Source organism: Lepisosteus oculatus, chromosome 10, assembly GCF_040954835.1.
Source record: "Lepisosteus oculatus isolate fLepOcu1 chromosome 10, fLepOcu1.hap2, whole genome shotgun sequence".
NCBI classification, from domain to species: Eukaryota; Metazoa; Chordata; class Actinopteri; order Semionotiformes; family Lepisosteidae; genus Lepisosteus; species Lepisosteus oculatus.
In genome coordinates, this window is record NC_090705.1 from 17143581 (window position 1) to 17171518 (window position 27938).

The 27938-nt window shown below is 38.3% G+C and overlaps 2 protein-coding genes across 5 annotated transcripts; one reads left to right on the plus strand and one right to left on the minus strand.

The window, feature by feature from the left end:
• Positions 1 to 1250: 1250 nt before the first annotated feature.
• trip13 (thyroid hormone receptor interactor 13) lies at positions 1251 to 13864 on the minus strand. Of its 2 annotated transcripts, none has more exons than XM_006635894.3 (14): positions 13790 to 13864; positions 12719 to 12815; positions 11258 to 11411; positions 10119 to 10245; positions 8368 to 8423; positions 7808 to 7898; positions 7587 to 7659; positions 6283 to 6346; positions 5856 to 5942; positions 5574 to 5680; positions 4675 to 4828; positions 4035 to 4147; positions 3426 to 3495; positions 1251 to 2628 (listed from the first exon to the last, which is right to left on the minus strand). In XM_006635894.3, exons 2-14 carry the CDS (start codon positions 12805 to 12807, stop codon positions 2533 to 2535), a joined length of 1281 nt encoding a protein of 426 aa, XP_006635957.2. In that variant the 5' UTR covers positions 12808 to 12815; positions 13790 to 13864; the 3' UTR covers positions 1251 to 2532. The 2 variants fall into 2 exon arrangements, with proteins under 2 accessions (XP_006635957.2, XP_015213173.2); XM_015357687.2 differs by having other exon boundaries at positions 12719 to 12837; positions 13790 to 13845.
• Positions 13865 to 14133: 269 nt separating this feature from the next.
• brd9 (bromodomain containing 9) lies at positions 14134 to 26941 on the plus strand. 3 transcript variants are annotated; one of them, XM_015357684.2, is made up of 17 exons: positions 14134 to 14299; positions 15730 to 15950; positions 17122 to 17172; positions 17756 to 17888; positions 18569 to 18626; positions 19063 to 19207; positions 20129 to 20239; positions 20633 to 20817; positions 21490 to 21622; positions 22650 to 22725; positions 23075 to 23170; positions 23944 to 24076; positions 24584 to 24695; positions 24830 to 24889; positions 25087 to 25192; positions 25810 to 25980; positions 26644 to 26941. In XM_015357684.2, exons 1-17 carry the CDS (start codon positions 14251 to 14253, stop codon positions 26742 to 26744), a joined length of 1941 nt encoding a protein of 646 aa, XP_015213170.2. In that variant the 5' UTR covers positions 14134 to 14250; the 3' UTR covers positions 26745 to 26941. The 3 variants fall into 3 exon arrangements, with proteins under 3 accessions (XP_015213170.2, XP_006635921.3, XP_015213171.2); XM_006635858.3 differs by having other exon boundaries at positions 14135 to 14299; positions 20693 to 20817; XM_015357685.2 differs by having other exon boundaries at positions 14135 to 14299; positions 20696 to 20817.
• The last annotated feature ends 997 nt before the right edge of the window (positions 26942 to 27938 follow it).

The window sequence follows — 27938 nt, forward strand, 5'->3', positions numbered from 1 at the left end:
ATTGGAATACACACCCATTCGTAGACATGACATCTGTACATCAGCTAACAGATGGAAGGAAAATGCTAATAAGTCATGTCTTTATTCTGAAGAAGTCCAAAGCTGCTTGTCGTAGCTGTTCCTCTATCAATCATTGCAGAACTTAGAGGCTCACAGGTGCAATAGGAATGTCTGAGTGTTGTCCTTTGTCCTGTACTGGGATGTGCGAGGGCATTACCATGCAGGAAGGTAAAAGCTCTTTTCTCAGGATTTCATGGGACAACCATGGATCAGAGCTTTACCAGTACAGTGCTGCACTGTGACAATTCTACCATGCCCTTACTCACTTTTTCGATACCATTTGATTTAGTCAACATTGCCAGTTTATGGCACCTTATCACATAATAGAAGATCATCCCCAGCAACCTTTTTCTAGAATGGTTTGCCCATAGCAAGTAGAGCTCACAGCACTGTCAGGGAACTGAATGTCTTGTTAGATGCCTGCTACAGAAACAAATGCTTTTTCCACCAGCAAAATTCCAGTTAATTTAAGGATTCAATTAAGTAATAAGCTCAACTGGAAAAAAAAAAACAGCTGCTGCAGCGGTCCCACAGATCAGGATTGAAAGCACTTGACCTAGAATATGAAAAGTGGCTTGCAATCCTTGGGACTGAAAAACAAAATCATTATTACAGAAGCATTTTTCAATTACAGTACTATTTTCCCTGTCGTTACATTACAGCAAGATTAGAGTCCTTAGTGTCCGATTCTCTGATGTGACATTTTTTAAGATTACTGCAAATCCCAACCATCTCTTCTTTGTGAACACAAGGCAATTTAATTCACCAGTAGGTTCCACATTTTAAGGTAAGTGTATTTTAACCCCTTTATTGTATTTAAATCAAAATTCGCAATACTTAATGAGTTCTACAGTTCTAAAGAGTAAATGTTAAATATATTAAAATTTCAAAGAAACCTGAATTATGATACAGGAAAAAATCCTGATATTCGCCATATAAACAATGCGTTGTCTTTCTTTTACTAGATAATAAAGTACTACCTTCTTCACTGGATGTAATATTTAGGCTCAGGGTTTTCTTGGAAGAATGCAAAAAATGAGAAGATTTGACTTTGTCAACACACCTGGTCACATCTGCTCTAATAAGTTTCAAACAGACCTTGTGTTTACTTTCAGAATAATTCCAGGGTACTTTTCATATTGTAGTTTTTGATAAATATCTGTGCATCAAAAAAAAGAACAACATACCAGTGCTTTATTAACATTAGTTTTATTGTCAGAGCTAGCACATTACAGAACAATCCAGCTCTCTTAACACTGACGTTTCTATTGCTTATTGTTCTGTGGTGTATTTGCACAGTGAAAATGTGAATGATGCCACTTACAGGGCATTCCCAAAGTCTGTGGTTATTTATCTTTTTAATACCGTTGCAGTGGCTTGTGAGTGAAGTACCTTGGTGAAGCGTCCAACAGCAGTTTCACACACAAGATTCAAACCCACAACCTTCCAATTGTGAGTCCAGATCCCTCATAACTCCACAGTAGCTCAATAACTTAAGACATTTCTTACGTCAACAGCTGAAGAAACTTCTCCAGAGTGAAAAAGCTCTTGGCTGCCACGAAAGAAAGGAGCAGTCCTGACCCAGAGGAGATGACACTATACTGGTGTTTAACACTTTACAGGTGTTTCCAGGACTATTTAAGTATTATATCTGATGAGGGATTCCTGCATGTTTCATTCTGGAAATTTAAGAAAAGCTTCATAGCAGCCTTGAATAGTAATTCTTTAAATTGGTTAAGGCTTTTTTAATGTCCTAATAACTAATTTCAGAGGGGGTGAATTTCCATACTTTTCACAGGTCTCCCGTCATCCCTTTTCTGGTTAAAACATGGAAATAGTGCTTAATTTAATTTCGGATAAATGAATCAGCTGGTAGCTCAAGCGAAATAAAAAACCAGAGCAATGAACTTCCCTCAAAGACAAGAGCTTGTCATCAGAGCTGCAGAGCTAATCTGTTCTTTAAAAGACAGCCATGTAGGCCATATACATTTCATTGAATGCAGATTAAAAACTATAATAGCCAAAGATAATTAATGCAAATGCACCAAAGTCCTGGTCAATAATAAATAGGCCTTTGCACACCAATCTCCATACAAAGGGTTTTTCACATGTATTAAAAGATCATACACTGCAGGTTTTCCAAAAACTGAAAAGTATGCTGAATAACGTGAAGTGGGTTTCAGTATTATCTGATGATGAAAACAAAGCATGGTTTCAAACATCCTTAAACAATAACTGAAAAACATAAAAATGCATAGAGACCTACTTTGTAGATTCAAATTACAGAATAAACTACAGAATACAGAGACAAAGGAAAGAGACAGCTGGTGCTATAGGATTTGTACATTCCAGAACAATGTTAAAAAGGTTATGTACAGGACAAAACAAAAACATCATCAAATGAAAGAACATATAAATCTTTTTCCCTTAATTGAATTGCACAAAACTGGACATGAAGGCGGATGGTGTTTCTCATACACTGTTTGTCAGTTTGGTTCTCTCCTCAAACTGTTTGTCTACTGCCAGAGCCAGAGCTTCGAGAAACCGCTCCAACGTGACGGTTGGCGTCTGTAAATGTAAAACAGCACAATCACTGAAAAACCTGCAGCGCTGCCAATCCTTCTTGAAAAGACAAGATGAACAGCACAACAGAGCTCAACAGCAGCTTCTGATTACATGTTGGAAAAAAATAATTTAAAGGGAAAAGAATAAGATTTTGCGAGGCTTCGACATTCCTTTCTCTACTTTATTCGCTCTTACAACCTTACAGTACTGAAAACTGTATGTTTGTTTTCAGAAAAGAGAAATGCAGGAAAGATGAATAAGTTGATCAAAAGTGTTATGTTACAGAGAAAAGGTTTTTGCAACATGTACACTTATATAGCGCTTTTATGGACACTGAAAGCACTTTACAGGCTATGAGGACTCCCCTCCACCACTACCAATGTGTAGCACCCAGCTGCTTGATGCAAGGGCCATCCAGGTGTGCCAGTACACTCAGTACTATTGAAGTCTGGGGACAGTGCCCACTGGGAGATTTTATTGCTGTACACTGTAATCTGCATTCCTTGTTCTATAGAAATGAACAACTCTCGCACCAATAACTGTAGATCCTTTCACTTAGACTTTTCAGAACACTGTCATGCTTACCTTCTAAGATCATGTTTTACTCACTTACTGGCTAGATGATTAATTCATTACTTTAATTTGAATCCGTAAAGAAAAATTAGCAAGTGAAAAATAAAGATGTATTAAATTAATAATGAAGACCAAAATGTACATTGCTTTCACTACATTTCCCATGCAAATAATTTTCTAACCTAAAATGACCTTAAATGGCATTTTTAAAATAAAAAGGACATTACCTTAACATACAGTGCATGAGCCAAAAACGGTAATTTTCGCAGCACTCTTCCACTCAGGCCTTTACTCTTTCTGAAACGATCAAAGAAGTCCTGTTAACTATCACACAAAGAGGAATGGAAAATTGTCTTATCGGCACTTATTCATTCATGGCTATCTCCTGTTGTCAAGGATGATGGTATTGGGGAAGTCCAAGGTCACCCGTATGGGATCTGCATACAGGCAAGATGAACAGGTGTTGTCAAAAGTACTGGGCTCCTTTCCAGATATTCTTTCTCCTTCTATATCAGACATTACCCCCATAAGAGACATTAACCCCCAGGCGTTGATATCGATGTTACATTTCCTCATTTTTGCTTTTATTATATCTTGTAAAATGCTTCTCTGTTTGGAGTCTAGGTAACTCTGCCATGCACAAAAAACCTCATGATTATAGTCAATTTATCATCAACAAATGATCAATACATCATTTTTGTCAAACCAAAAAACACATCCATATTATATAGCTAAGACATGTTTATTCTAGAATTCTTGAAAGTCAGTTCAAGAATTCTGAAATCCTAAATGAAGTCTTCAGTATTATACTATAATAATCATGAGAACATACTTACAATGCAATTCGTCTGAGGAACATACTGAGTTGTGACACACTGTTCTCCAAGAAGCCAAGCATTTTAAGTTCTCGATAGGTAAGAAGCTGTTCCTTGGGGCAAATTATTTGGCACTGAAACAAATGGAAGAATATCAATACACCATGCGTGAGAAAAGAGATATCCTGAATGGGATTTGGGCTGCTGATGTTGTTCTGGTCGGCAAGCCTGGGGTGTGAACAAGATAATGATTATATTTCTAATACTCATGAGGACCTGTGTTTCCTCAAATGCAACACTTTCAAGAGGCAAAACTTTTAATTCTAATATGTATAATGTCTTATAAAAGTATTCACCCCTTCTAAGGATGTCCTATTTTGTTGAACTATAAATGATGCAGACATTTTTTTAAATTGATATTTTTATTCAACACTTGAATACTCAAACTTTTATGAGTGAAAGAAGTCTGTTCCACTTTGAGAGACTGGTGAGACTGGTGTTATCTGTACTGTAAAACTATCTACATTTATGCATGCAAGCTGAGGAAGCCAAAACCTTTTTAATAGAGGATTTTTCTTCTTCTTGTGGGGAAAGTGGCAGCATTCTAACCTTTTGGCCAATCTTTGACAGATTTGTGAAGATACAGGGATAAAGAACTCACCCTCATCAGTTCATCTAGACAGGAGAGGTAGATGTTGAAAATGGCTTCTGGAGAAGGTGGACCAATATATTGCTTTATATCTGCTCTGTCCACAAAAGCCAGGTCTATTTTCTCAGTTACATTGGATGTTGCCAGTATTACAACATTTGGATACCTAAAAAAAGACAAAATCACAGGATAAAATTGATTAGCATAAACTGCATTGCCAAAAACATTATACCGAAGAAAGTTTAACACTACCCACGACCACTGGACACTTTTCTTGCATAAGATCATTAATACTTCTTGCTAATACTTGTTATTGAATTTGTTATTATTCACTCTTTTATTGTGAAAACAACATATTTTGCTGTTCCCAAAGTAGGGTGTTTGACACAAGAGCTAAATTCCTTGAGAATTCTGTACTATAGTACAGCAACCCCAGATACTGAATTGCCATTCACTCCCTTGGTCTGAGGGAACAGCCTGGCGACCAAGGCAAAGGCCAATGGAATTGGTGTAAGGGTGGTGATGAAAAGGGGAGAGGGATCAGAAAAGTAGAATGCTGGTAAACCCATTTTGTATCCATATTTCCATTTAGTCATTTATGGGTGAAGTGTTTGTCCTCCTTTTCTTTAAAGAGCTATAAAATTGTAGATGGTGGGAGGTCTCAATTGTCTGTTTTGTCATTTATTTCTCTTAATAAATGCGGTGTCTAGGGTTTTTAGGATAGCACTTTAGTTCTCCTGAATTGAGAGAATTGAGAGAAAATTGCATTTTACACGTATACAACTTGTACAAGCTCTTTCAAGCCATCTCTAAATCTGGAATACATTTCTGAAAACTCCTGGATTATTGGAAATTGAATTTCAGGCAGCGGAAAGGGAGTGGAAGAGAGAAAAGGGAAGAAGAGCTCTTGCCGTTTAATCTGGTCGAGCTGGGTCAGAACAGAGTTCACCACACGAATGGCGTCCGATGGTTCGGTGCCGGCCTGCGAGGCACTGCGAGCCGCGGTGAGGCTTTCAACCTGCCAGATGCACAAACAGCTGGTCACGTCAACATCGGCAGAACGTAAAACAAAGTGGTGTGTGGGCTCTTCGGCTTTTCTGCATTTTACTGGCATTATCCAGCTGTGTTGATTTTTTCCCCAGAAGGTAAAGTGAAAAATACAGGCTTCGGTAATTGAGAATGACTCTTCTTACCTCATCAATGAGAACAAAGACAAGAGCATCAGGGTCATTTATCAGCTGCTGAATCGCTTGGAACATCTTGGCAACAAGCTTTCCGCTCTAAAGCCAAACAGAATCACAGAAAGAAACAGGATTTTATGCAGAGTACATTAAGACAGTTCTGAAAACATCTCAAAAATTAACTTGGATTTCTTAAACTTAAGATGTTATTTCTCCATGTTGAATATATCTAAGGCACGCTATTTTTCCATTATGGCTTAACAGAATACTGTACATACAGTAGTTATTTTACATAACTGCACAATTCTTTAAAGAAATAACATCTTCATTCATTACCAAGAAGACTGAACAATAAGAAATAAGAAATGTGTACATTTTCCAGGGACTATTTTACTTTATTTTAAATTGCATTGGGTAAATAAAAATGTGTCCACCTTACCTCGGAAAACCATTTGGAGAACAAACTATGGCTGTTTATCTCAACAAACTGTCCATATTTGTACCTGAAACAATATTAAAAAGTGAAAATTTAACTAAAACACAGCAGCACAATGGGACACCTAAAAATTAATTCTACACCTAAAACTTAAAGAGAAAATGAACTGCTCTAGCTGCAGAGCCTCCTACCAGTGTGTGTGCGAACAGAGGGGAGTGCAGGAATGTGAGGTAAACGGGTGCGTAAGGGGAACAAAGGAAAGAGGTAGAGGAGGTGAGAATGGGGATCCAAAAGAGATGGAAATCTTGGAGACTAATTCTATGATAATTCAATGGTAATGGTGGAGAGCAACAATCTGTAAATGGAGAGATTTAGAAAGAAATCAGCTGATCACTGAGAGATAATCTGTTATGGGAGAGGACGTGAAACTAGTTTAAGGATAATTAGGGCTTCAGAAATCTTAGGTTTCTGAACACTTGAGACAGAAAGTGTAGCATTGCTTTGAAGCCTTTCTTTTTTCTCTTATTATCCTCACATTCCTGCTCGCTTGCCTTCCTCCACACAATGTACGATGGCCCCACAGCCAATTATTTTCTTCTTCCTTCTTGCTCCTTTGCAGTTTGCATGCTAATGCAATTTTCCACTCTCACACGCACTTCGCAACAGTACCTTACTTTGGTTCTGAACACAATTGCTAACTGATTCAACGTGTCATTTAACTGCATTCTGGTGGGCATTTTGAAATGTTTCAAACAGTGCAAACATGTGCCTCTCTTTGCAGAGGGGACACACACTTGCTTGTTCTGAAAGGACAAAATGCATCATTCAACGTGACTGGTGGTCAGGTAAACATCTGAGGAAAAAAAACTCTTATTCCAGTCCTTCTAGTTATGTACAGTACATAGTTAAGTTATCCATTATTCATTTTCTTGTCACTAATTTCCTTTACTCAAGATGTGTACACTGTATACTGTATTTATCGGAGTTAAAGGTCATAACATCATGTCCTATGATACATTTGGTCCTCTTCAGGAGGTGTTTTGCCTCCAAAATGACCAGAATTTAATTAAATGTACTTGTAAAAACTAAATAACCATAACATTGCAAACCGTTCTGAAATGAGATCAATCCAACACTAAAAACAGATTGGTGTTTCAATGATGTGCATTTGGGTTGTTACTTTAATATAACTGCATTAACTGCCTGCATGTCAAATTAATGTTTCAATATCCTGGGGTTACTCTAATTTGATTTCATATGTACAATAAACATATTCACATTTCTCCTCATACTCACAGTTGACTCACCTGTTCGAGAGTCTGATTGAAAGCTTTTGAGCCAAAGCCTTACACAAAGAGGTCTTCCCGGTTCCTGGGGGACCTAAGGGAAATAAAAAGAACTCAAGGTGATTTTTAAAATTAAATTCTTTCTCAGCTCAATCCAGTTCAATAATTTGCATGGTAAAATTGATAGCTTTTCAGATCACAAACCCTTCCGAATATTAGGAAAGAAATGCCACAGGCCTCACCATGAAGCAACACAACCCTGTTCCAGGCTATCAGGTTGCTGTCCACATTTTTGTCCGAGAAAAAGATGGTGGTCGAAACATAGTCAAGGAGCTAAAAAACAACGTGGCATAAGCAGTAAGTAAGCGGGCTGTTTCACCCCCAAAGCTTCATTCTGCTTAGCTTTATTTTTCAAATAGTTTACATCTTTCCAGCAAGTCCAGACCAAAACTTTCTACAAATGCTAACAGTGTTCACCAAAATCTCTGACACCGGTTTTGATGTCCTAAACCTGACATTATTCATATTTCACAAGTCAATCAAGTACCACCCACATTGCACATAGCATCTGTGCTTGGTCTTGAGCAGTAATGGGCGCAATGACTTAAATCTTTGTGCTTTGTTTTCCACTGTTACGAAAATCAGGCCTTAAGGCCACATTTCTTTTTGTAGAAGCAATTCATTATAGGTTGCACTCATATACCACAGTAATAACTATTGCAGTTTTTAGTAGCCTCTTTATTTTGCACTTCAAAGCTGTATTAATATTTAAAAGTCATGAGAAGCCAATGGATTTCCTTACTTGTGATTTAATTCCATTCTCATAGATCAGACTTTCCCAGATTCCATGAAATTCCTCTGAAAACACAGAAAACACAGAAACTTATTTATGTTTTCTTACCATTTAGAACTCCATGCGCTAAATTATTTCAGACCTCTATGACATAGGCATTAAAAAAAAGTATTAGAGACTTTAGGGTATTTCTCTTTACACACATGTATTTATAAATACAATGTTTTAATTTATAAACAAAAATGTAAATTGTATATTACCTTAAAATATGTACTGGTGGTGCAAAACAAAAATGGAATATAGATGCGTCTATATATAAGTGAAAATTAAAGATACAACTCAAACCAAAGACTGACTCAGAATTAGACTAGGCTTCTGGCAGGCACGCCCTTATGTTCTTGGGATGACCCATCCATTAAGGAACACCAAATACTGCATTACTGACTGTGTCTTCCCCACTAAAACATTACGTATCACAACTATAATCAAGTGACTTCAGGATTTATTTTTCCATGCGTTAGCTATTTATTGAAATGCTTATATGCCATTACTAATTTATGTTTGTAAAAAATGTAATGCTAGGTTACTTTTAGAAGGTATTGCCTCTTCTCACATTTCAAACATCCCCAAAATTATACTTGACTCACCCTTAATATTGTTCTCAGCTCAATCTGTATGACTGGAAAAGCTATTTTATGCATCCAATCCCTGTACGACACTTTCTTCCCAGACATCAGGCAGTACACTTCCTTACTATGTCAAGGAATATCCTTCTCTTCTCCCTTCACCTACACTGCCATTGCTACAGATGCAATCCAAAAGACTGAGCAGCTGTGCCTTGGCTCAGTGCTGGGACACCGGGGTCAGTGGAAAGTGGTGTTCGGAAGTGAACTGTTGCATACGCCTATGGGACTCGCCCCCCTGCACCTCTGCTTCAGCGCATAGTCTCGCTGACGCGCACTCACAGTGGGCTACTGGTACTCTGACAGATGAAAGGGCCGGTGTCCATGGTGTCTCTTCTTTAATTTCATTTCCATAATTTCATTTACAAAATACAGGTCCTTCTCTATACCCTTTCCCCCCGAACTCTTTCCTGTTCTTTCTGTGATACACCCATATTATATAATATTCCAAATGGACATCACACATTGCTACACAATTTACTATTCAGACCCTTCCCACACATTGTAAGGGCAGCCCAGTGCTTTTCAGAGAAAGCAATGCAACCGATATCGCACACAACGGACTAACGAACAATTGTTGATTTTAAGCTGTGCTTAAGTACTACACCCAAAGTAAATTTGTTGATCTTATCATATGGTATTTGTATTATCATGGCCTTTACCTTTACAAATCAGTTTGATTCAATATATTTACACTGAAATAAACACTAAAAACAAAGTTGTGAGTAAGAAAAAAACACTACAAAAACACTATGCCCCACAGCTACTTCAAACTTGCACACAAGACCTACACAGAGAAAAAGGAGAAAGAAGCAGCTCTGCAAAATATCATCTAGCAGCACCAGGCTACAGATCTCACACCCACTTAGGTCTTCAGGTATGGACTCAATAGAACAGTTAGTGGAAAGATACAAACGTACAACAAACGGCTATAGGGATACATTAACACATAAGCTGCTGTATCTTCCCTCCCTTTGAAAAGTACATTCTAAACATCTGCAGATTTAAAAACATTACTCCTACACCATGTGGCTTTAAAAGTACTTCTCAAACACGTATTAGACGAATTCAATCTACCAGCAGGCAAAAGCCACTGATTGGCTGCGACGAGGTTGTCTTCTTCGTCAAGGTTCTCCGTCATGGGTCCCTCATAATTCAGCGTGAAAACATGGATGGAAAGACAGCTGTTGCTGAGGTCAACGGGCTGGAAGGGAATGGAAAGAAAACATTTTCACATTTTTGGAAAGAGCATGTTTTCACTTTAAAAAAATCCATGAGGTCTCTAGGGTTCATATATCAGTTCCCTTATAAGACAAAGTAAACAAATGCCTGCATATAAATAAGTGCTTTATACGTATACATTCTTGATGAAATTAAAGAAAATATATAAAAAAACATGCAGGTTCCTCAATGTTAAAACACTTGCTGAACCAGGACATTAGATTAGCTCTATACTGCCACCTTGTGACCATGCAGTATTTGAAACAAATTATTGCATTTGCTGCATTTTAAATGCCACACAGTATACCCAGAAAACGACATCATATAACATTTCCATATAAATACATTATTATAACATTGTTATTATAACTGTGGTGTCTGAGACTGAAACACTCACAAAGGGAAATGCATATATTAATTCAGTTATCTTGTGTTTAATAATCTATCGTTATTATAAATAGGTACTGATTATATGCGTTTTCCATAAAGTACATTGTGTAAGGTTTTAAAGAGGCCCAGTTTTCTTGTTGAAATTTTGAAGTTGTGGTTTTTTTCCCCTGCTTTTCGTGTTTTCTTGCGTTTTGATCCTTCAGTCCAGATGACTCTTCCTTTTCATCGTGATACAGGATTCATCAAGACTGTTTACCCACTAATAGGGAATGTAAGCTGGGTTAGTGGGTGTGGTTAGTTTTACCCCACTGATGATGCGTACAGTAATCATGCTCAGTGTGAAAAGAGCCACAGGTACAGACACTTGGGTGAGTCAAGGGTGCGAAGCTACAATCTGTGGGATTGTGACTGAACAAGTCTAAGAAAGAATCTTCCCCCAAACATAAGAGAAGACACGCATTAATCCTCTTTGAACATTCACTGTTTGCAACACTGGTGTGAAAGCATCACTAAAGCAACCATGTACATTAGGGTGGATTTAAATTAAATACAACACATTGAAGAAATACCTGAAACACATTTGATAAGAAAATGAGCTTATTTACTTGCATAAAGTCAGCATCAACAATGGCAACTGATTCAACGTTGTTGACCAGAAACTCATCATCAAATTCGGTCCATTTAAAATCTCCAAACACCATCCGGTGTCTCTTCAGCAAGTCTAAGACGTGCAGCTTCACTGTCTCCTTCTTTGCTGTACTGAAGAAACACAAGACACACAACATTCATTTCATTTCTGTTAGCACCGTTCAATATATTCAAACTTTCAAAATAATTGTACTTGACATAAACTATTAGAATATCTACGGTATATCTATACAAATATAAAGAGATATTTTTGATATAGTTGTGCTATATATAATCACATTGTACTTCTCACAGCTACAGACTTTTTACAGTAATACAAATTACTTTTCATTACCAGGTTTGGTAATTTTTTTAAATGACCTTTAAGGCCATGATACTCTTACATCATATAATTTCTGGAAAAATCTTTCCACAACACCTTCATATAATAAGTGTGTAGGTTAAGTACTCTGTTCACAGTGTTAGTTCTTAACTAATAAATTTGTATCTACATACCAGAAATTACATACCTCTATACCATTATTATTGCTAGAATAGGATACAAAATTGTTTGGTACTCCTAAACTTTCATAACGTAGGTTTTTTTTTTAAGTCTTCTGAAATATTAAATTAGAGATATTGTACATGTGTGACATATTGGTATGTTGGTAAACATTTGAGCAATTTGTATGGAACAGTAGTAATCAAATAAAAGTGGCAAAGGACATGTCAAAAGATTAAGCCAAAATTCAAGACTGGGAAAAAAAATCAAGACCTGGAAGATGACAGGTGGACCAGTTTTCAGTGGACCAGTAGAGAATGCAAAAACAAATGTAAGATAAAAGAGGAAAAGCTCAGCTGGGATGGAGGGATAAGCTTTTAAAAATCAATCCAGGTATCTAAAAGAACAACTTTTTATAAATCACCAGGCATACTGCTAAGATTAATTTAAATGCCTTTCTCCTACAAGTGTGTTGCCCCCATGAAGCCATAATGATTGTTAAGTGAAATTTCCTCACCAAGGAAAAAGCTTTTGTGTTAATACTGTACTGTATTTACAGTAAAATAAAAAAAAACATCAAGAGATTTAATTCGACTCAATTGAAATTGCCCAGCTCTTCCCCTTACTATGTATAATTTACTGTTTAAGGGTCTTTTTCACCTTTATTTTGTAGGAATTAACAAAAAAAGCTGTCCTGATACTTCATTGAAAGGGAACCGGATAACATTTTTAAAATAAAAACTCAGAGCATTCAATGACATAACTCAAGCAAGAACTACTGGGAAATCAATATAAAATGTGCATACCAAAATGGCCCACATTTTCAGAAGCACTATACTTTGAAATGTTTTTTATACGTAAAATTAAATGGATACAAAAGAATCAGTAGCCTCAGTATTTCTCCTAATGTTCTTTTGGTTCCTTCCTACTTTCTTACCTGGAAGATTTCATATGAACCTCAACATGTATGTTTAATGTGTTAGTGCCATTGGATACACCCTGATGAAGATCTCCAGCTGAATCCATCTTCCCACCTATAAAATATAAAGTGACACACTACATTCTACGATAAAAACAACCAAAAGTGCACAAAAAGAACATATTCCACTACTTTCTTTGACAAATTCAAATGAAAAGAAAGAGACCAGCTGCTCACTGCACTGTGGGCCTATTGCTCCAAGTCCCATACCAGCTACTGCCTCTGTATCACCTCCCAGTCAAGAGCATTCTGCAGTCACCCAATTTGCGAGATCATAAGAAAGGATACCGGTCAGAGGAGCCCAATCCAGCCGTTTTGTAGTTAATAGCAAAAGGATCAGAGGATTCCATCCAGCTGTTTCTTGGAAGAAGCCAGTGTTTCAACCCCAACAGCATGGCTGGGTACATTGCTCCATACTCCCACAACCCTATGTGTAAACTGCTGTTTGTCCGGTGTAATGCTCACTCAGCGCCTGTATCAGCCTCGACATCGTGCCCAGGCAGTGTGGAGCTCATCTCACACAACCCTGGCACCAGCTGCGTCTTGTTTCACGCCAACCTGGAATCCCTGTTGGCACCCACTCACCCCTGTGGTGGGAATCCAGTGGTGTCTGGCCCAATGAATCCCAGCACTACTCTGCTGCTAAGCTCTGATTCTGACACCCTTAACAACACGCGAAATTCAATATTTTGAATTCTTCCATGTGATACCACCGGCTTCAAATTTCCCGTTGTACTGTTGCAAAAAAAACAACAACCTTGAAACTAATATCACTAGCCACTTTATACGCCACTGATGCATTTTCAATAGTGACAACTGAATATCGAAAAGAATCTCGTCTGTTAAGTGAGACAGGGGCCTATTCAAGATAATTTACCAAAACAAGAAACTCAAATTAAAAATCCTAAAATTACATACTAATCGAAATACCGGTATCATGTCACTTTGATTTCATTCTAGAGCTTATGTCATAATACGCTTTATAACACCAACATGACGTTTAACAAAACAAAAAATGAATATTTATACCTTTATTTGGTTGTTCGATATAAAAGTACCAAAGTCACATCCACACCACTGAGTCGCAACTGGTTTAAACTCGGCAGCTTTCTTCTACAACAGAGCACAGACGCGGCGCCCTGCTGACGTCATGCCCCATCAGGTTACGGCCCACGACAAAGTAATTCCCCTTTAAACTTATTTTTAAAATCTGGTTTTCAAGCTCTCCTAAATATTTTTACATTTTTAAAACAATTATTTTCAATAGATATTATCTACCACGTTTTTGTCCTCTCTTGTGGGTTTTGTCTTAACGCGTTCCGCGTATTAATACCTAATGACCGGAGAACCTGAGTAAAACGTCAACGATTGCGATGTTGACCCGAGGTGACGGAGAGCGCATTTCCGGTGTTTGATCGCTTGCAGGCAGGCTTTCTTGCTAAACAAAGCAGCGAATTTCACAAGTAATATGGCTTTGTAGGTTGTTGAAAATGGGAAAGAAGCATAAAAAGCACAAGTCGGAGTGGAGAACGGTTGATGGTGAGTAGAATAAACGAACTGTGGGCAGGTTGCATTTCGAGATTTCTCTGCTTACGTTTCACAGGGTCCGGGCTGTGTTTTTACCTGTGTTGTTGTGGTCTCGATCGGAGAAGGAACAGGTGGTGTCTGAGTCTGTTTGCGCCTTTAATCTATTTTGTTTAGATTTTTATCTTGTCGTGTGCATGTTCACAGTAAATAACTGACGTACACAGAATGCTCATCATGTGATCGGTAGTTTGCTTTAGTAACTACGGGATGACTGATACAACCGCTCTGCAATGCAGATAAAATCATATTATTTGACTTTTAATTGGTCGAAAACCTTTCTTACTCCACCTATCCACTAGTATTGCAAGCCTTTAAGCCCTTTTGAAAGTTGAAAATATTTAGATTTTAATAAATAAATGAACCTGTCTAATTCTAAACATGTATTGCGAAATAATGTAATCTGGTAATATTTACAAATATATTTAAGGAGATTTTTATTACATAATTTTCTAACCTGTCAATGTATTGCTCAGACCGCTTTTTTGGTTTCTGTGTTTAGACCTATTACCGCCCAGTCAGGCACATTTTATTTATAAAACACCATTTTGTGTCTTGCATCTCAAGGAGCTGTCCGAGAACAAATGCAAAAAACAGACGACTGTAATGAAATATTTTCTGTATTTGTCAAGGGTACTTTTCATCACAATAATGGTAGCATCGGTCTGCTATTTTACAAATCAGCACCACTGTGGCACAAGCAGAAGAGGTTATGTGTGCAAGACTAAGTTACAGTAAAGAACTATTAGCACGCTTTGGTCACAGGTCAGAAATGTTGTCAAGACATCACTGCGTGATAAGTGAAAATCATCCTTTGTATCAGATAGTTTTATATGAAAATCGGACATGTCAAGTGAGTGTAGTCTCTATATTTATTGCCTGTCTTTTGATCAGGGGTATCTTACTCCAAAGGGATATAGGTAGGAAAGAAAGACCCTTTTCTGGATAGGCATATTTAATTGTGCATTTAAAACTGAGTGCTGGAGAGCATTCTTTACACAAAGGATTGTGAGTGTGTGGAATATGCTACTTTGCCATGTTGTTGGAGCCCAAATCCTGTTTTTCTTAGAGAAATGATTGGATGAGATCTTTGGTGGGTTAGCTCCTAGCTACCAAAGGGTCTAGATGGGTCAAATGTCCTTCCCTCGCTTGTGAATTATGTTCTTAAAAGATATTGCTTACATTGTGTGAGTCATCCACTCTATGGAGTTCTCCATGGCTGTCAGGGTATTCTGGGGCTCCTCTTCTATGATAGTGTGATTTAGACCTCCAGTTCCTTTTGGCTTCCCTGAACTGGAACCCTTGCTCTTACTATAGGTGCTGTTCGTTCACAGCTGTTGATCCACACCAGTAAAATTAACATGTCGATCACGCGGCTCTTTCAGGCTATGAGGACAAACCTCTGGACAAGCCCCTGAAGCTTGTTCTGAAAGTGGGCGGGAGCGAGGTGACGGAGCTGTCAGGCTCGGGACACGACTCCAGCTACTACGACGACAGATCTGACCACGAGCGGGAACGGCACAAAGACAAGAAGAAAAAGAAGAAGAAAAAGTCTGAAAAGGAGAAAGACAAACACGCAGACGATGAGGAGAGGCGGAGAAGAAAGGTGAAGGATGAGGGGCAGTTTGGGAGCGTCTGGATACATTGTTGTCCTCTCTCTCATGGAAAGAGTGCCGATTATGAAACAAGAGGTGTTTTGTAATTGACTCTTTGTGCTCGCTTTGCTGAGTGGGGATGTAAAGGTTTCTAATTGACGTAGATACAGTATACACCCATAGTCATACTTCCATGTGTTCAATTCTAAATGGAAGTCTTAGGTTATGCAGATATGACAATTGCAAAGTAGTAGTGAGAGAGTAATAAGCTGACACAAAAGGTCAGTTGCATCAAGCACCTGTGTAGGGTTGTGGGTATTATATCAGCTTTTATCATGTTTGGTTTGTATGTGCTCAGGTAATTTAGTGACAATGGATTGTGTTAAGAAGATGTCATCTTCTAAGATTACACATCTCTGTTTCCTTGTTTGTTTACATGTCTGTATAGAGATTTTTGAAGTTCTGACATTTTGAAATAACATGCAGATGAGATGCTAGATAGGCACGTTTAACATCACAAGATCTTAGCAGCTTGGCTCCCACACATCAGTTTAGCTTCCCCTGACTTCCTGACTTCCTGACTTCCTGACTTACTGACTTACTGACTTACTGACTTACTGACTTACTGACAACCCACTGTGTGCGCTTCACTAGAGGCTCAACCAGAAAAGGAACATGTTTGGAGTGTAGTTTGAGCCACCGAGTCTAGACCTTTCCCTTGGGCTGTTTCTGTAGTCCTCTACAGCCAAAACCTCTACGTGATGGCATTAAAGTGCCTTTAAATTTGTCCAGGTATCCACATGCTGCCATTCTGAAGTAATGACTTGCTGAGCACATGAGAGCTTGATTCTTTAACTTGTAAGATCACAAACCAGTCTTCCAGTCCATGCCTGCTCCAGTCGTGGGCAGATGTACATCTTGTGCTGTAAGAAGGATTTGGCACTGAAGCCAACTCAATTAACAAATATCAATTCAAAACTGGGAAGGAATGCAAAAATGTCTGATCACCTTTCAAGAAGATAAGTTGGTATACCAATGGAACTACAGACTTAAAGAACAAAATTGGTGATAGAAACATTGTTTAGATGGCCATTTAGCCTTTAAATTATGGAATTTGTGAAATTGTGTTTTAAGGAAGAAACACAGCCTGACCAGCTGTATCTTGTGGGGTTTTTTTTTCAGGAGGAAAAGAAGAAGAAACGAGAGAGGGAGCAATGCGATACAGAGGGAGAGGTACAGTAGATTACATCAATGTGCTGAAAAATGACGTTGAGTTTCTGCCTCATGCAGTTGCTTACAGTGAGAAGGGATGTCAAGTCTATATAGGGTGTATTTTCCCTGAACTTGATGATCACTCAGAGTCAACAGAGATTATAAAAAAAGCAAACAGCTGTTATTTTATGACTAAGCAGCTGACTATTTTATGACTAAGCAGCTACATCTGAAGGAAGGGTTTCATAACTCCCAGTTATTCATTCATCTGTTCATGCAAAACATGCTTTGTTAGTTTCAGTGAATGTGGCTGAGTGAAATGGCCTAAAATGAGGTTAGCTAGTCGAGATTTACAGGGTGCACAAATATTGATTATACTGAAGTTAATCCAGAAATGAAAAGGGACAACATTTCAGGGATTAAAAGAGTGTTTTGTTATTAATGCCACAGGGAGCTCTGGAACTGTAACCCTTTGAAGACCTTTGAAGTGTTTAACCATTTGCCATTAGGCGTAGATAGCGTTGACCACTTGCTTCCTTTGGTTTCTGTGGTCTTCCAGAGAGGGACGTCTGCTTTGTTTCACCATTGAGGTGCTTGTTTTCAGGAAGAAAAAAAGCGCAAACGAGAGAAGGAGGTCTGCGACACGGAGGGAGAGGTGGACGACTTTGATCCTGGGGTGAAGGTGGAGGTGGAGCACCAGGCAGACAGGCCTGTCCGAGCGTGCAGGACTCAGCAGGGTAGGCAGGATGAACAGTGGCTCAGTGCTACAGGTCAATAGGTTATTAGCTCAAGAGTCTTCATGTTATATTTTATTATTAATTGCTTATTATGAATCAACTTAGCTACAGCTGTGATGGGTGCATACTGTAGTTCACTTTTAGCCTCTATAAATAAAGTGCCTTCTGAATAACGTATTGAACAGTGGTGAGAGGGAATGGGCTACATTCTGATAGGATAACATTGAGCCCAACCCTGCCTATTCATATGCCTCCTTCCACAGGTGAGGTGAGTGACATGAACTAATTTTAAGTTGCAAAACAGTTTTTCTTCTAATTTGAGAGTGTTTTCAAAACAATATTTTTTTTTTTTACTGAAACAAAAGCCACTGCAGCACATAAGTGATGCTTTCCAGGGCATGTTTGGGATTTTTGGACTCACCCAGCCTGTTACATTGTCCAGCTCTGTCTGTTAATAATGAGGGCCCATTAATCAACGGAAGAGCTCCTTATGTTATGCTGTTAGGATAGTGTGCTGTGGTGAGGACTCTCTGCAGCACCGTGACAGAGAATGTATATAAAAATAAGAAAACAGTGGTTATATATTCAATTATACAGCCAGCACTTGCTCAAATTATAATTAACTGCGTGTTTTAAATTAGCATTTCTACTTCCGTTCTGCTTGTTGTGTGTTTCTGTAGAAAACGAGTGCACGCCTCGACAGCAGCTGCTGGAGCACTTCCTGCGTCAGCTCCAGAGGTAAACTACTGAACATTTTCCTTCGTCAGGTTGCCAGAGAGGTTTTACATTTATACTGTAGTACTGTGATGGTTTTACTGTGGTTTCAGCACCCCTTCACTGTGCTTTGCTACATGGTTGGAGCATTTATGTATACCAGGTGCCTTTTGTGTTGCATTATGCATAAATGTTTGTTGTTCTGGTAAATACGCTAATTGTTTTTAAAAACATGGGAACAGTATTTATTCCATTCATGTAAAAATGTTTCAGGTTTAATTTTGCAAAACATTTGGCAAGAGCCAACACAGGGAACAGCAACAACAGAAATGGAATGAATATTCCAACCCAAGCACTTTGATTCAAACTGGAACAATGGGAAATGGGCTCAGTGTTTGTAGTTCATTTTATTTGCTGTGTGGTTTGACGTATACTTAGTTTTTTGTTTGCCATTCTTTAGGAAAGATCCTCATGGGTTCTTTGCCTTCCCGGTCACAGACGCTATTGCCCCTGGCTATTCAATGATCATTAAGCATCCCATGGATTTCAGCACAATGAAGTACAAGATCACAACCAATGAGTATAAAACAGTTACAGAATTTAAGGTAAATAAAATCTCAGGGAGCTGCACAGGAATAATGTCAAAGGGAAATCTGGCTGTCTAAACTTGACTGTGAAGCAGGGTTGATGGATTTCTGTAATATACTTCTGCAGTAGTAGGAACTCTGCAGCTGAAATGAAAGAATATTGACAGCTCCGGCTTTGTATTCACCTCACATTTCAAGTAAAAAGCCTGGGTGAAATATTGGGTTTCACATTTAGAAAGTGAGAAAGCGAGAAAGTTGTTTATTCTGAGCTTTGTGTCATCACCTGTTTTAAGTTTGGATATTACAACGTTTTTCCCAGTCTTTTCACCTGCCTTCTGTTCTCATTCTTAATTAATTTTATTGAACTGTTAATAGTTTCAGCTTTTAAATAGCAGGATGGGTTAAAGTACGCATCCTGTTCAAGACGCTGAGTTTCAGAACTCCTATTAGTAGAACCACTGTTTAAATGAGTAGGGAGACTTTAATGCAGCCTATATATAAAGTTTATTTTGGAGGTGTTTGATATTGTCATTCTCACCTCTTTTTGTACATCATTATTCAGTAAGCTGTTTGAGGAGTTTAGAAAAATTGGAAAACAACTTTCAACTCAAACATTTCTTGGAAATAATGCACCGAAGATAGATGTATACATAAGACCTAAGTGCAGAAAAACTTGAAACTGAAGCAGCTGATTAAAAAAAAATGTGCTGAAAACGAAACTAGATGAGACAGTGGTATACCAGGATCAAGACTGGTAAACACTGCACTATGAGAATGAAGTCTTTGCAGGTGAGATCTGCAATGAGTGTAGGGGCTTGGGTGTTTTCAGCAACATTGTTATGTAATTCAATCCTTGTGTCAAAGCTTTCTGTTTCTGCTGTCATGATGTTTGTATTGCCCTTTCACATTTTTTCCCCATCCTTCCTTTTCTGTTTCCAGGCTGATTTCAAACTGATGTGCGAAAATGCAATGGTGTACAACCGACCAGAAACGGTGTATTACAAAGCAGCAAAGAAGTTGCTTCATACGGGATTTAAGATGATGAGCAAAGTAAGGGATCTCCTGTGTGAAAGTGAAAAAAGCCTCCTGCACCGCATTCTCCATCATTTCTTCATGTTTCCATCTTTGCACAGATTAGCTATTGAGCACCTACCTCACTCTCTTTGCTTGTCACTTACTTTCTGTGACGGTCTTCAGCTTCTTGTAGTCTTTTAGATGTTGCCAACACTCTCGTCTTTCCATCTGAGGAACAACCCTTTTCAAGGCAGTTGATTCCTGGCCTTTCAACAAGTTGAGCATGTTTTCATTTTGCATGGCATTTTGTCATTTGTGACGCTGGGATCTCCAGTTCAGTGTGGCACCATATCCATTTCATTCCATGGTCACAGCATCCAGCTACTGGGAGAAGTAAAGCCCCTTCGGTTTTGTTATTTCTGCTTCTAGGAGCGGCTTTTAGCTTTGAAGCGCAGCATGTCGTTCATGCAGGACATGGATTTTTCTCAGCAGGCTGCGATTTTAGGAGATGAAGACATAACGACAGAAGAGCCCGTGCTTGAGGTCATCCCTGTTGTTGTTGAATCGACAAAGAAATCAAAGAAACCTGTGAAAGACATGAAAGATGGCATAAGGTATATGAACCGTAATCCTGTTGGTGAAGCGCAGATGTTTCACTTTTGAAATACAGTTCGGAAGTGTGCACCCTTAAATTCCCTGCACTTTGGAATCCTCCTTGTTATCATGTTTCCCTCCCCACAGTTTTCTAATTGTAAAATCTCCTAAAGAAATCACACTAAATTCCCGTTCTACAGCATCGGATCTTATACCCTAGCAAACCCTGGTGAGATTTTGAATAGGACATTTTAATCTTAGGTTTTGCAGGTACTTGCATTCATCTGCCAGTAGATGGTAGTGTTTTACACCACCTAGAGGATCCCAGTCAAGAAAGTTATTTGGACCAATCCTTGTAAATTTTTCATTGTTTAATTTTTTCTCTTATAACAGCTACAATGTTATGTTCATTTGATGCTTTTTTAAATTTTGGTGTTAGAACAGTAATTTAATAATAGTGCTGAAAAAGACTTTTTCACATTTGAGATGGGAGCATCTGTGTAACCTTTCAGCTCCTTACTGTTTTAATTTCTCCGTTACTGGTGTCACTAGTGCGCTTTCGCTGTCAGCTAAGCATAAGATTTCTTTTGCCTCAAAATAATGACTTGACTTTCAAGGATCAGGATTTCAAAAGTCAGGCCAATTCGCAAGCAGCCAGACGTTAACAGGCCATGACTGTTGTTGGTTCCTAGTTATTTCTATGAACCTGAAGGCAATGCGTGCAGTTTGACAGACAGCACAGCTGAAGAGCACGTCCTGGCCTTAGTGGAACATGCAGCTGACGAAGCCCGAGACCGAATCAGCAGATACATGCCTCATTCCAAGGTACAGTCCACACCCACACAGGGCAGGAGGAGCCTGCTATTCCTATATTTACAGTGGATTAGACATCTGGTGAATTGCTGTAATGTTTTGTTAATTCCATAAGATTTGTTATTTAAACAATTAAATGTTTACTGTTCTAAAAACATAAAGATTTCTCTCTTGGGAGTTCTTGGGGCTGCCAGTGTTGCAATGTCTGTGTTGCCGTGCACTGTGGAAACTGTTCTATTTATTGAGTTTTTGTTTGTGAAGGTAATTTGCTAAGAATTAGAAGAGGTTTAGCACTTTCACTTGCAGTTTCTTGTTTAATAAGGGAGAGCTGTCAGGCCCCTGTCTGTCAGACATGGGCAGGGTGGGGTTTGGATTTCAGAAGAAATTAGCCTCTCCTGCAGTAGAGCTGGATTTCACAGCAGTTTGGTAAATGACTGTAAATGGGATCTTTTTGTTACCTATATATATATATAAAAAAAGTGTAATTGATTTTTGAAAAGCAAGTTTGATATCATAGCCTGGGAACCTGTCACTGGTGACATTTAGTATGATTTAAGAGGAAGTAAAGAACAATGCAACAATTTTCAAAGCTTTCAGATACAGTGTGTTAAAATTCATTTTTTCTATTGTTTTGTAAAACTTTTTTGTAGATCTATTATAACTGTCTGAAATTGTTTGATCACAGCCAAAACACCTATGCATACATACATTGTTTTTTTTCTCTTAAAACATCTGATACCACTGAAATGTCTGCCCTTCTTTTAATTTTCAAGTAAGCATGAGTTACATACCCAGTCCTCTTAAAATTAAATGTTTTCAAAAACATTTTTTCCATACACTTATGTAATAGTCTTGACTTGCGTTTTGGAACTATTTGCCTAAATATAAGAAAAATCATACAATTATCCTTTATAGCAGAGGTGTTGCAGAAAATGCCCAAAAGGTCTTGGCAGTAAGTTTCCATGAGAGCGGGGTACTGGGTTTCTTCTTCCTTTAGTGTCGGTGGATGGCATGATCTTTCCTGTCCTTGTCTTTGTAGATGGGATATCTGAGAAAGGAGGCTGAAGGCTCTCTTGTGTACACAGTAGTCAACCCTTCAGACACAGAAGCAGAAGGTGGGATTTTTAAGCTTAACATCATGATAAACCTGTTTTTTATAAGGTTCAATAGGAACTTCTTCATATGACAAGATATACCAGTGGAAAATGTTGTAATCTCTTTGCACTGTATTTAACCACCATGCTTTTTACTTGAGCTTTTCTATCGTCTAATGTGGTTGCATTTATTGTCCTGAAGAAGCTGACCATGGTGTCAGTTGTCTGTTGCTTTCTTTGCAGAGGTAGTAGTGCAATGAAAGAACTTTGTTGTTTGCTCACGGTTACCACAGGTTTTGTTTCCTCTATCCATGTTGAAATGGTTAACCATTAGCCTTGTATTTAATTAAAACTTCTTCACATTTTGTAGAGGAGGAAACGCATCCTGTGGATTTAAGTTCCTTATCGAACAAGCTCTTACCTGGTTTAACTACTTTGGGCTTCAAAGATGATAGAAGACTCAAAGGTAGGCTGACAAAGGAAGAAAAGTTCTTGATTTTCGATCGTGTTCTATATCCAATGAGTCAGATTTTCAAAACCCTGTGTACTATTAGGGCATGTTAAAGTGCTTTGTTTTAGCCTTACATTTGAGTGGCAATTGCACACACACAGAAATATATAAGTAGATGTATAGATTTCATAGATTTGTAATCAAAGTAGTTGTGTAACAGACACAACAAAAGTAAAAGAAAGTGTAAGAAAATGCTAAGCAGATACCCTCTTTTGTTTGAATCTGCAGTATAGACACATTGTAATGATACTGACAATACATCTTAGATTTTAAAGGTCATGTTTTTGGTGAGAACTTTTAGAGCCTGGTTTAACAGTTTCACAGATCACATTTAAAATGTGATGCAGTAGGTCCCCAATTATTTATTTGCACATTTTATGAAAAATTTTATTAAGTTTCCATACAGATTAATATTATGTACATGAATACTAAATAGTTTCCTCAGGTTACCCTGTTCATCATGTATAAATTGCTGTGAACCCAGAGAAGCACACAAGCACCCTTCAGAAACTACTGAATGGCAATGGAGTCTAGAAACAGTCTAAAAACAAGGACATTTACCTGGGCAGCCTTTCATTTTTATGATTCTAACAGACAGCATGAAATATAGGTCATGCTTTGTGTACTTTGGATACATTTGTGATTATCTTTACATATTAAGAATACAACTTTTTTGTAGCTTAAGCTGGTTTTCAGTTCATTTCTGTATCCCTTTCTTTTTTTTTTAGTGACATACCTGAACAGTGCTTATAACACCCAATCTTTGCAAAACAACACAGTCTTCCCAGACCTCAGACCAGATGAAATGGACCTTTTGTATTCTGTGTATGGGGATGATACTGGTGTACAGTGCGCCTTGAGGTGAGCAGATAAGGGAGCTAGAATCCTTATTTACGTACAACTGTTTAGGTTTAAGCTCTGCAGTTAAGAATTTGTCAGTATTCTAAAATATCAATGTTATTTTTGTAAGTATAGTAAAAGAATATCAAAATTCAGCATTTTACTTTGAACAGTAAGGGTTTTGTCTAGTCTTGTGAATTAAGGAAGGCAGAAGTTTTTAGTTCTTTGCAAGTCCACTAAAAGGCATAGTTGTCAGATGATTTATGTGTGGTATATTTAAAAAATACAGTAAGCCCAACAAACTATTTTAGACAAACTATTTAATCTGATATCAATGTTTTTGACTTGCTGCCTGTCAGTTTGAAATGCATTTAGTTTCAGTCCACCCAAATGTTATTATCACGTTTTTTTAAAACATATTTGTACAGCGTCAGACTGAGCCCTCTCATTTTCTGGTTCCCAGGACGCGCTTGTAGCAAAAATGAAAGATTTGAATTAACATGTTTTTTTTGGTTCTGTTGTTGTTAGCCTTCAGGAGTTTGTAAAAGGTTGTGGCAGCTTTACAAAGAAGATAGTCGATGGCTTGCTGGATCAGATGACTGGAGGTGACCATTCAAAAGCCATGTATCAAATCCGACAGGTAAAGGAATGTCAGCCAGGTCCATAACTACTGCCCTGAAACAACAGCCCCTGCTTTATATCACCGTTAACTGTGCCTTCTCTTTCTGTAACTAGCCTTTTACTAATTTTAAGATGCAATTTTTTATTTTACAGAAACGAAACATTGCCATGAAACCTCCGGATGAGACCAAAACTAGTTTATGTGATATTCAGGTAACCTCATTTAGGATTGGACTGAGTTTCTCCAATAATAAGTGTTTGCAGATATTTTTCCCAAAAAATTTATGAGAAATTACCTATTGCAGATAGAAAAAAAACATTGCATATGAACTTGGTTCTTTTGTAGCCAGTACAGCCTAATTTCATCATCAGCCTAACTTTAATAATTAAATGTAATTACTTTTTCCAAGTTAGGAGAAGGAGGCAGCTTGTCTGGTGGTGAAAACAGCTCTGTTCTGGATTTTATGAAGTCCTACTCTGACATGTCCCTGGATATGTCGATGCTAAACAACATAGGTGAGTCACTTTTAAAAACCTCCTGTGTCCTTCAGCAAAACCCAGGCAGGGAGTGTCTTGAGACTTGGATTGCCCAGAATAGGACCCACATCCAGTGACAGGCTGCAGTTAGGCCCTCCGGTGGCTTGGCCATTGAAGGTGATCACTCCCAGTGGGGGTTGATCCCAGCTGCCCAGACGAGGCACGTTCGAGCTGTATCGCCACCGAGGCCCGGGACTCCCCAAGAGATAGCGCACAATTGGCCGATTGGCCTGGCTCGCCACCAAGGCCGGAGGGTTGACATGGATCAACCTTGGTTTGTTTTGAATTTTAGCAACATAGCACCACAGGAACAAAATAGGGTTCTTTGAACTTTGTTCTGCCCTAACCTATACTTACAAATAATTTAGTACTGAACATTTGATTTTATGGATTTAGTAACGCTATTAAACAAACTAGTACATCTATGGCTATGTGAATTAGGGCCATGCTGCTTTAGTGTTTTTCTGTTGAAATATTTGATTCTGGACAGTGTGAGATTTGAAATTGAAGGAAGAGGCAGCTCATGTATAAGAGCAGGAGGCTCCTCTATCCTGAGATGAGATACACACTGTTCCTTCCTGTTTGCTGTTCATCAGGCAAAGCAGTGAAGAAGGAGCCAGAGCACGATGAGGGGCACCTGCACTTCGATGAGACAGCCAAGCTGCTGCAGGACCTCCACGAGGCACAGAACGACAGGGTGGGCTCTCGGCCCTCCTCCAATCTCAGCTCGCTGTCCAACACCTCTGAGCGGGAGCAGCATCATCTAGGTAAGGGATACACATACTATTAAAGCAACAGGAAAGGAGGTGTTTCACTAGATGCTGTGGTGAAAGCAATTTGTACCTTCGAAAATCACGCAGCTGTGACCTCGGACCCAGTGCCCTCCCATCGTAGATCAGCTGTAGGTACAACAGGTGATGTTGAGGGTTGGTATTATCTAGGGAATTTTACCTCATGTGAAAAGTACATTGGGAAAATACAGTTCTCCCAGATTACAGTCATTGACACGGAAGGTGGGCGAGACACGCAGTACAGTACTTGATGGTAATTGGTGTAAAAGGTGTTTTTTCCAAGCATTAGGAAAACAATACATGTGTGTTAACCTTTTATTCTTTTTTCCTTCCTACAGTGTTTTAGTTAATTGAATAGCCACCGCCTACATAATATGATTGAACTGCATTTATAATGTAATCCAGATGTGGATACTTTAATGTGTGTTTCAATAGCTTTGCTCCTGGTTTAAGTAAATCTCAACATTTCTCACTTGCCTGCAAACAAGGTCCCAGAGCTGCAGAAGGACATATATTCTTTGTGAAAAATATAATATTGTTAGTTTTTTGTAACATTATTTGCACAACAACCAGGAATAAGCTTATGTCGCGGATTGGTGACTGCTAACAGTGTCTGAATATTGTTTCCTTCTTAACCAGGGAGCCCAACTCATCTGGGTGTTGGAGACCAGCCTGAAATGGTCCATGATCCTTATGAATTCCTGCAGTCTCCAGAGCCTGGCTCCACTGCCAACAGCTGAAAGGAAAAGGATGAATGGGAATTTCAAATGTTAAAATTCTGTAGATTTGTAGTATATACTTCTGTACATGTTGACTATGTTGAAACAAAAAAATAGCCCATGTAGTGTACCAGCTTGTTTGAACTATTGGTTGTGATTGTACAAATTCGTGTGTCTCTTTCAATTATTAAATGTTGACCGAAGGTTTTTATACTGTATATTGTCTCTTTGCTACATTTTGTCTGTAAATATTCTTGCTTAAAAAGTTCATTTACACCTTTACCCCTTTACAAGCAAATATCATCATGGTACATCTTACATGTAAAAAGTGTTATTTTTCTCATTACATTCCATTTTTTTTAGTATCTCCACTAGTTTTTAAATGACATCAGAAATTGGATATTGGTTGGATATTGAATACCTAGTTTTGTGTACTGTATTCTATCTATGCAGTTGAGAGATGATAGCCTTAATTATGTAAATTCACTGTAAGTCTTAAATTATTTCATCTTTATTGCACAGGTGCTGTGTATGTACTTTCCGTGGGAACCTCAGAGCAATGTGATTGAACAGTTCCCTCTGCAAAACTTATTTAGCCTTGGTTTCAGATTACATGGATCAAAAAAGTCTAGCTAATTTATTTTTGAAGCCAGTTCAAGTCAATTTTATGTCTAGTTATTAAGTTCTCTGTGTTCTGCCTTGGTAAACCTGTCGGGGCTGTCGATATTCTGAACTTCCACAGATGTCTGAGACAAAACCAAGTTTCTAAGGAGCTTGTTAATATGAATTTAATTTGTAATTTGGAGAAGCCAATATACAGGGTTAGTCAAAATATTGTTGACAAGTAGAAATGGCAATTATGTTACTTAAGTTTTGTTTTCTCCTCCACAGATGGCGAAGGAAACTGTTAGAAACTTTTGATATTAAATAACATGAATGGTTATTTGCAATGGCAGTCTGATTCCCTTCTCTTTCATCACAGAACTGTGTTAAGCACACTGTGCAAACTTCACAGTATAATTCACTTAGTTCATTGATTTCCATCACACTATTAGCAAGCACCCCTCCCCTTCACCATACAAGATCTTATTACGGACTTTCAAGGCTGTAAACAATCTTCCTCCATTGCACATCTCTGAACTCCTACATGTTTACCCTCCTCCCTGTAGGCTCTGTTCAGCTAAGGCTGATCCACTTCTCACTGTCCTCAGGATA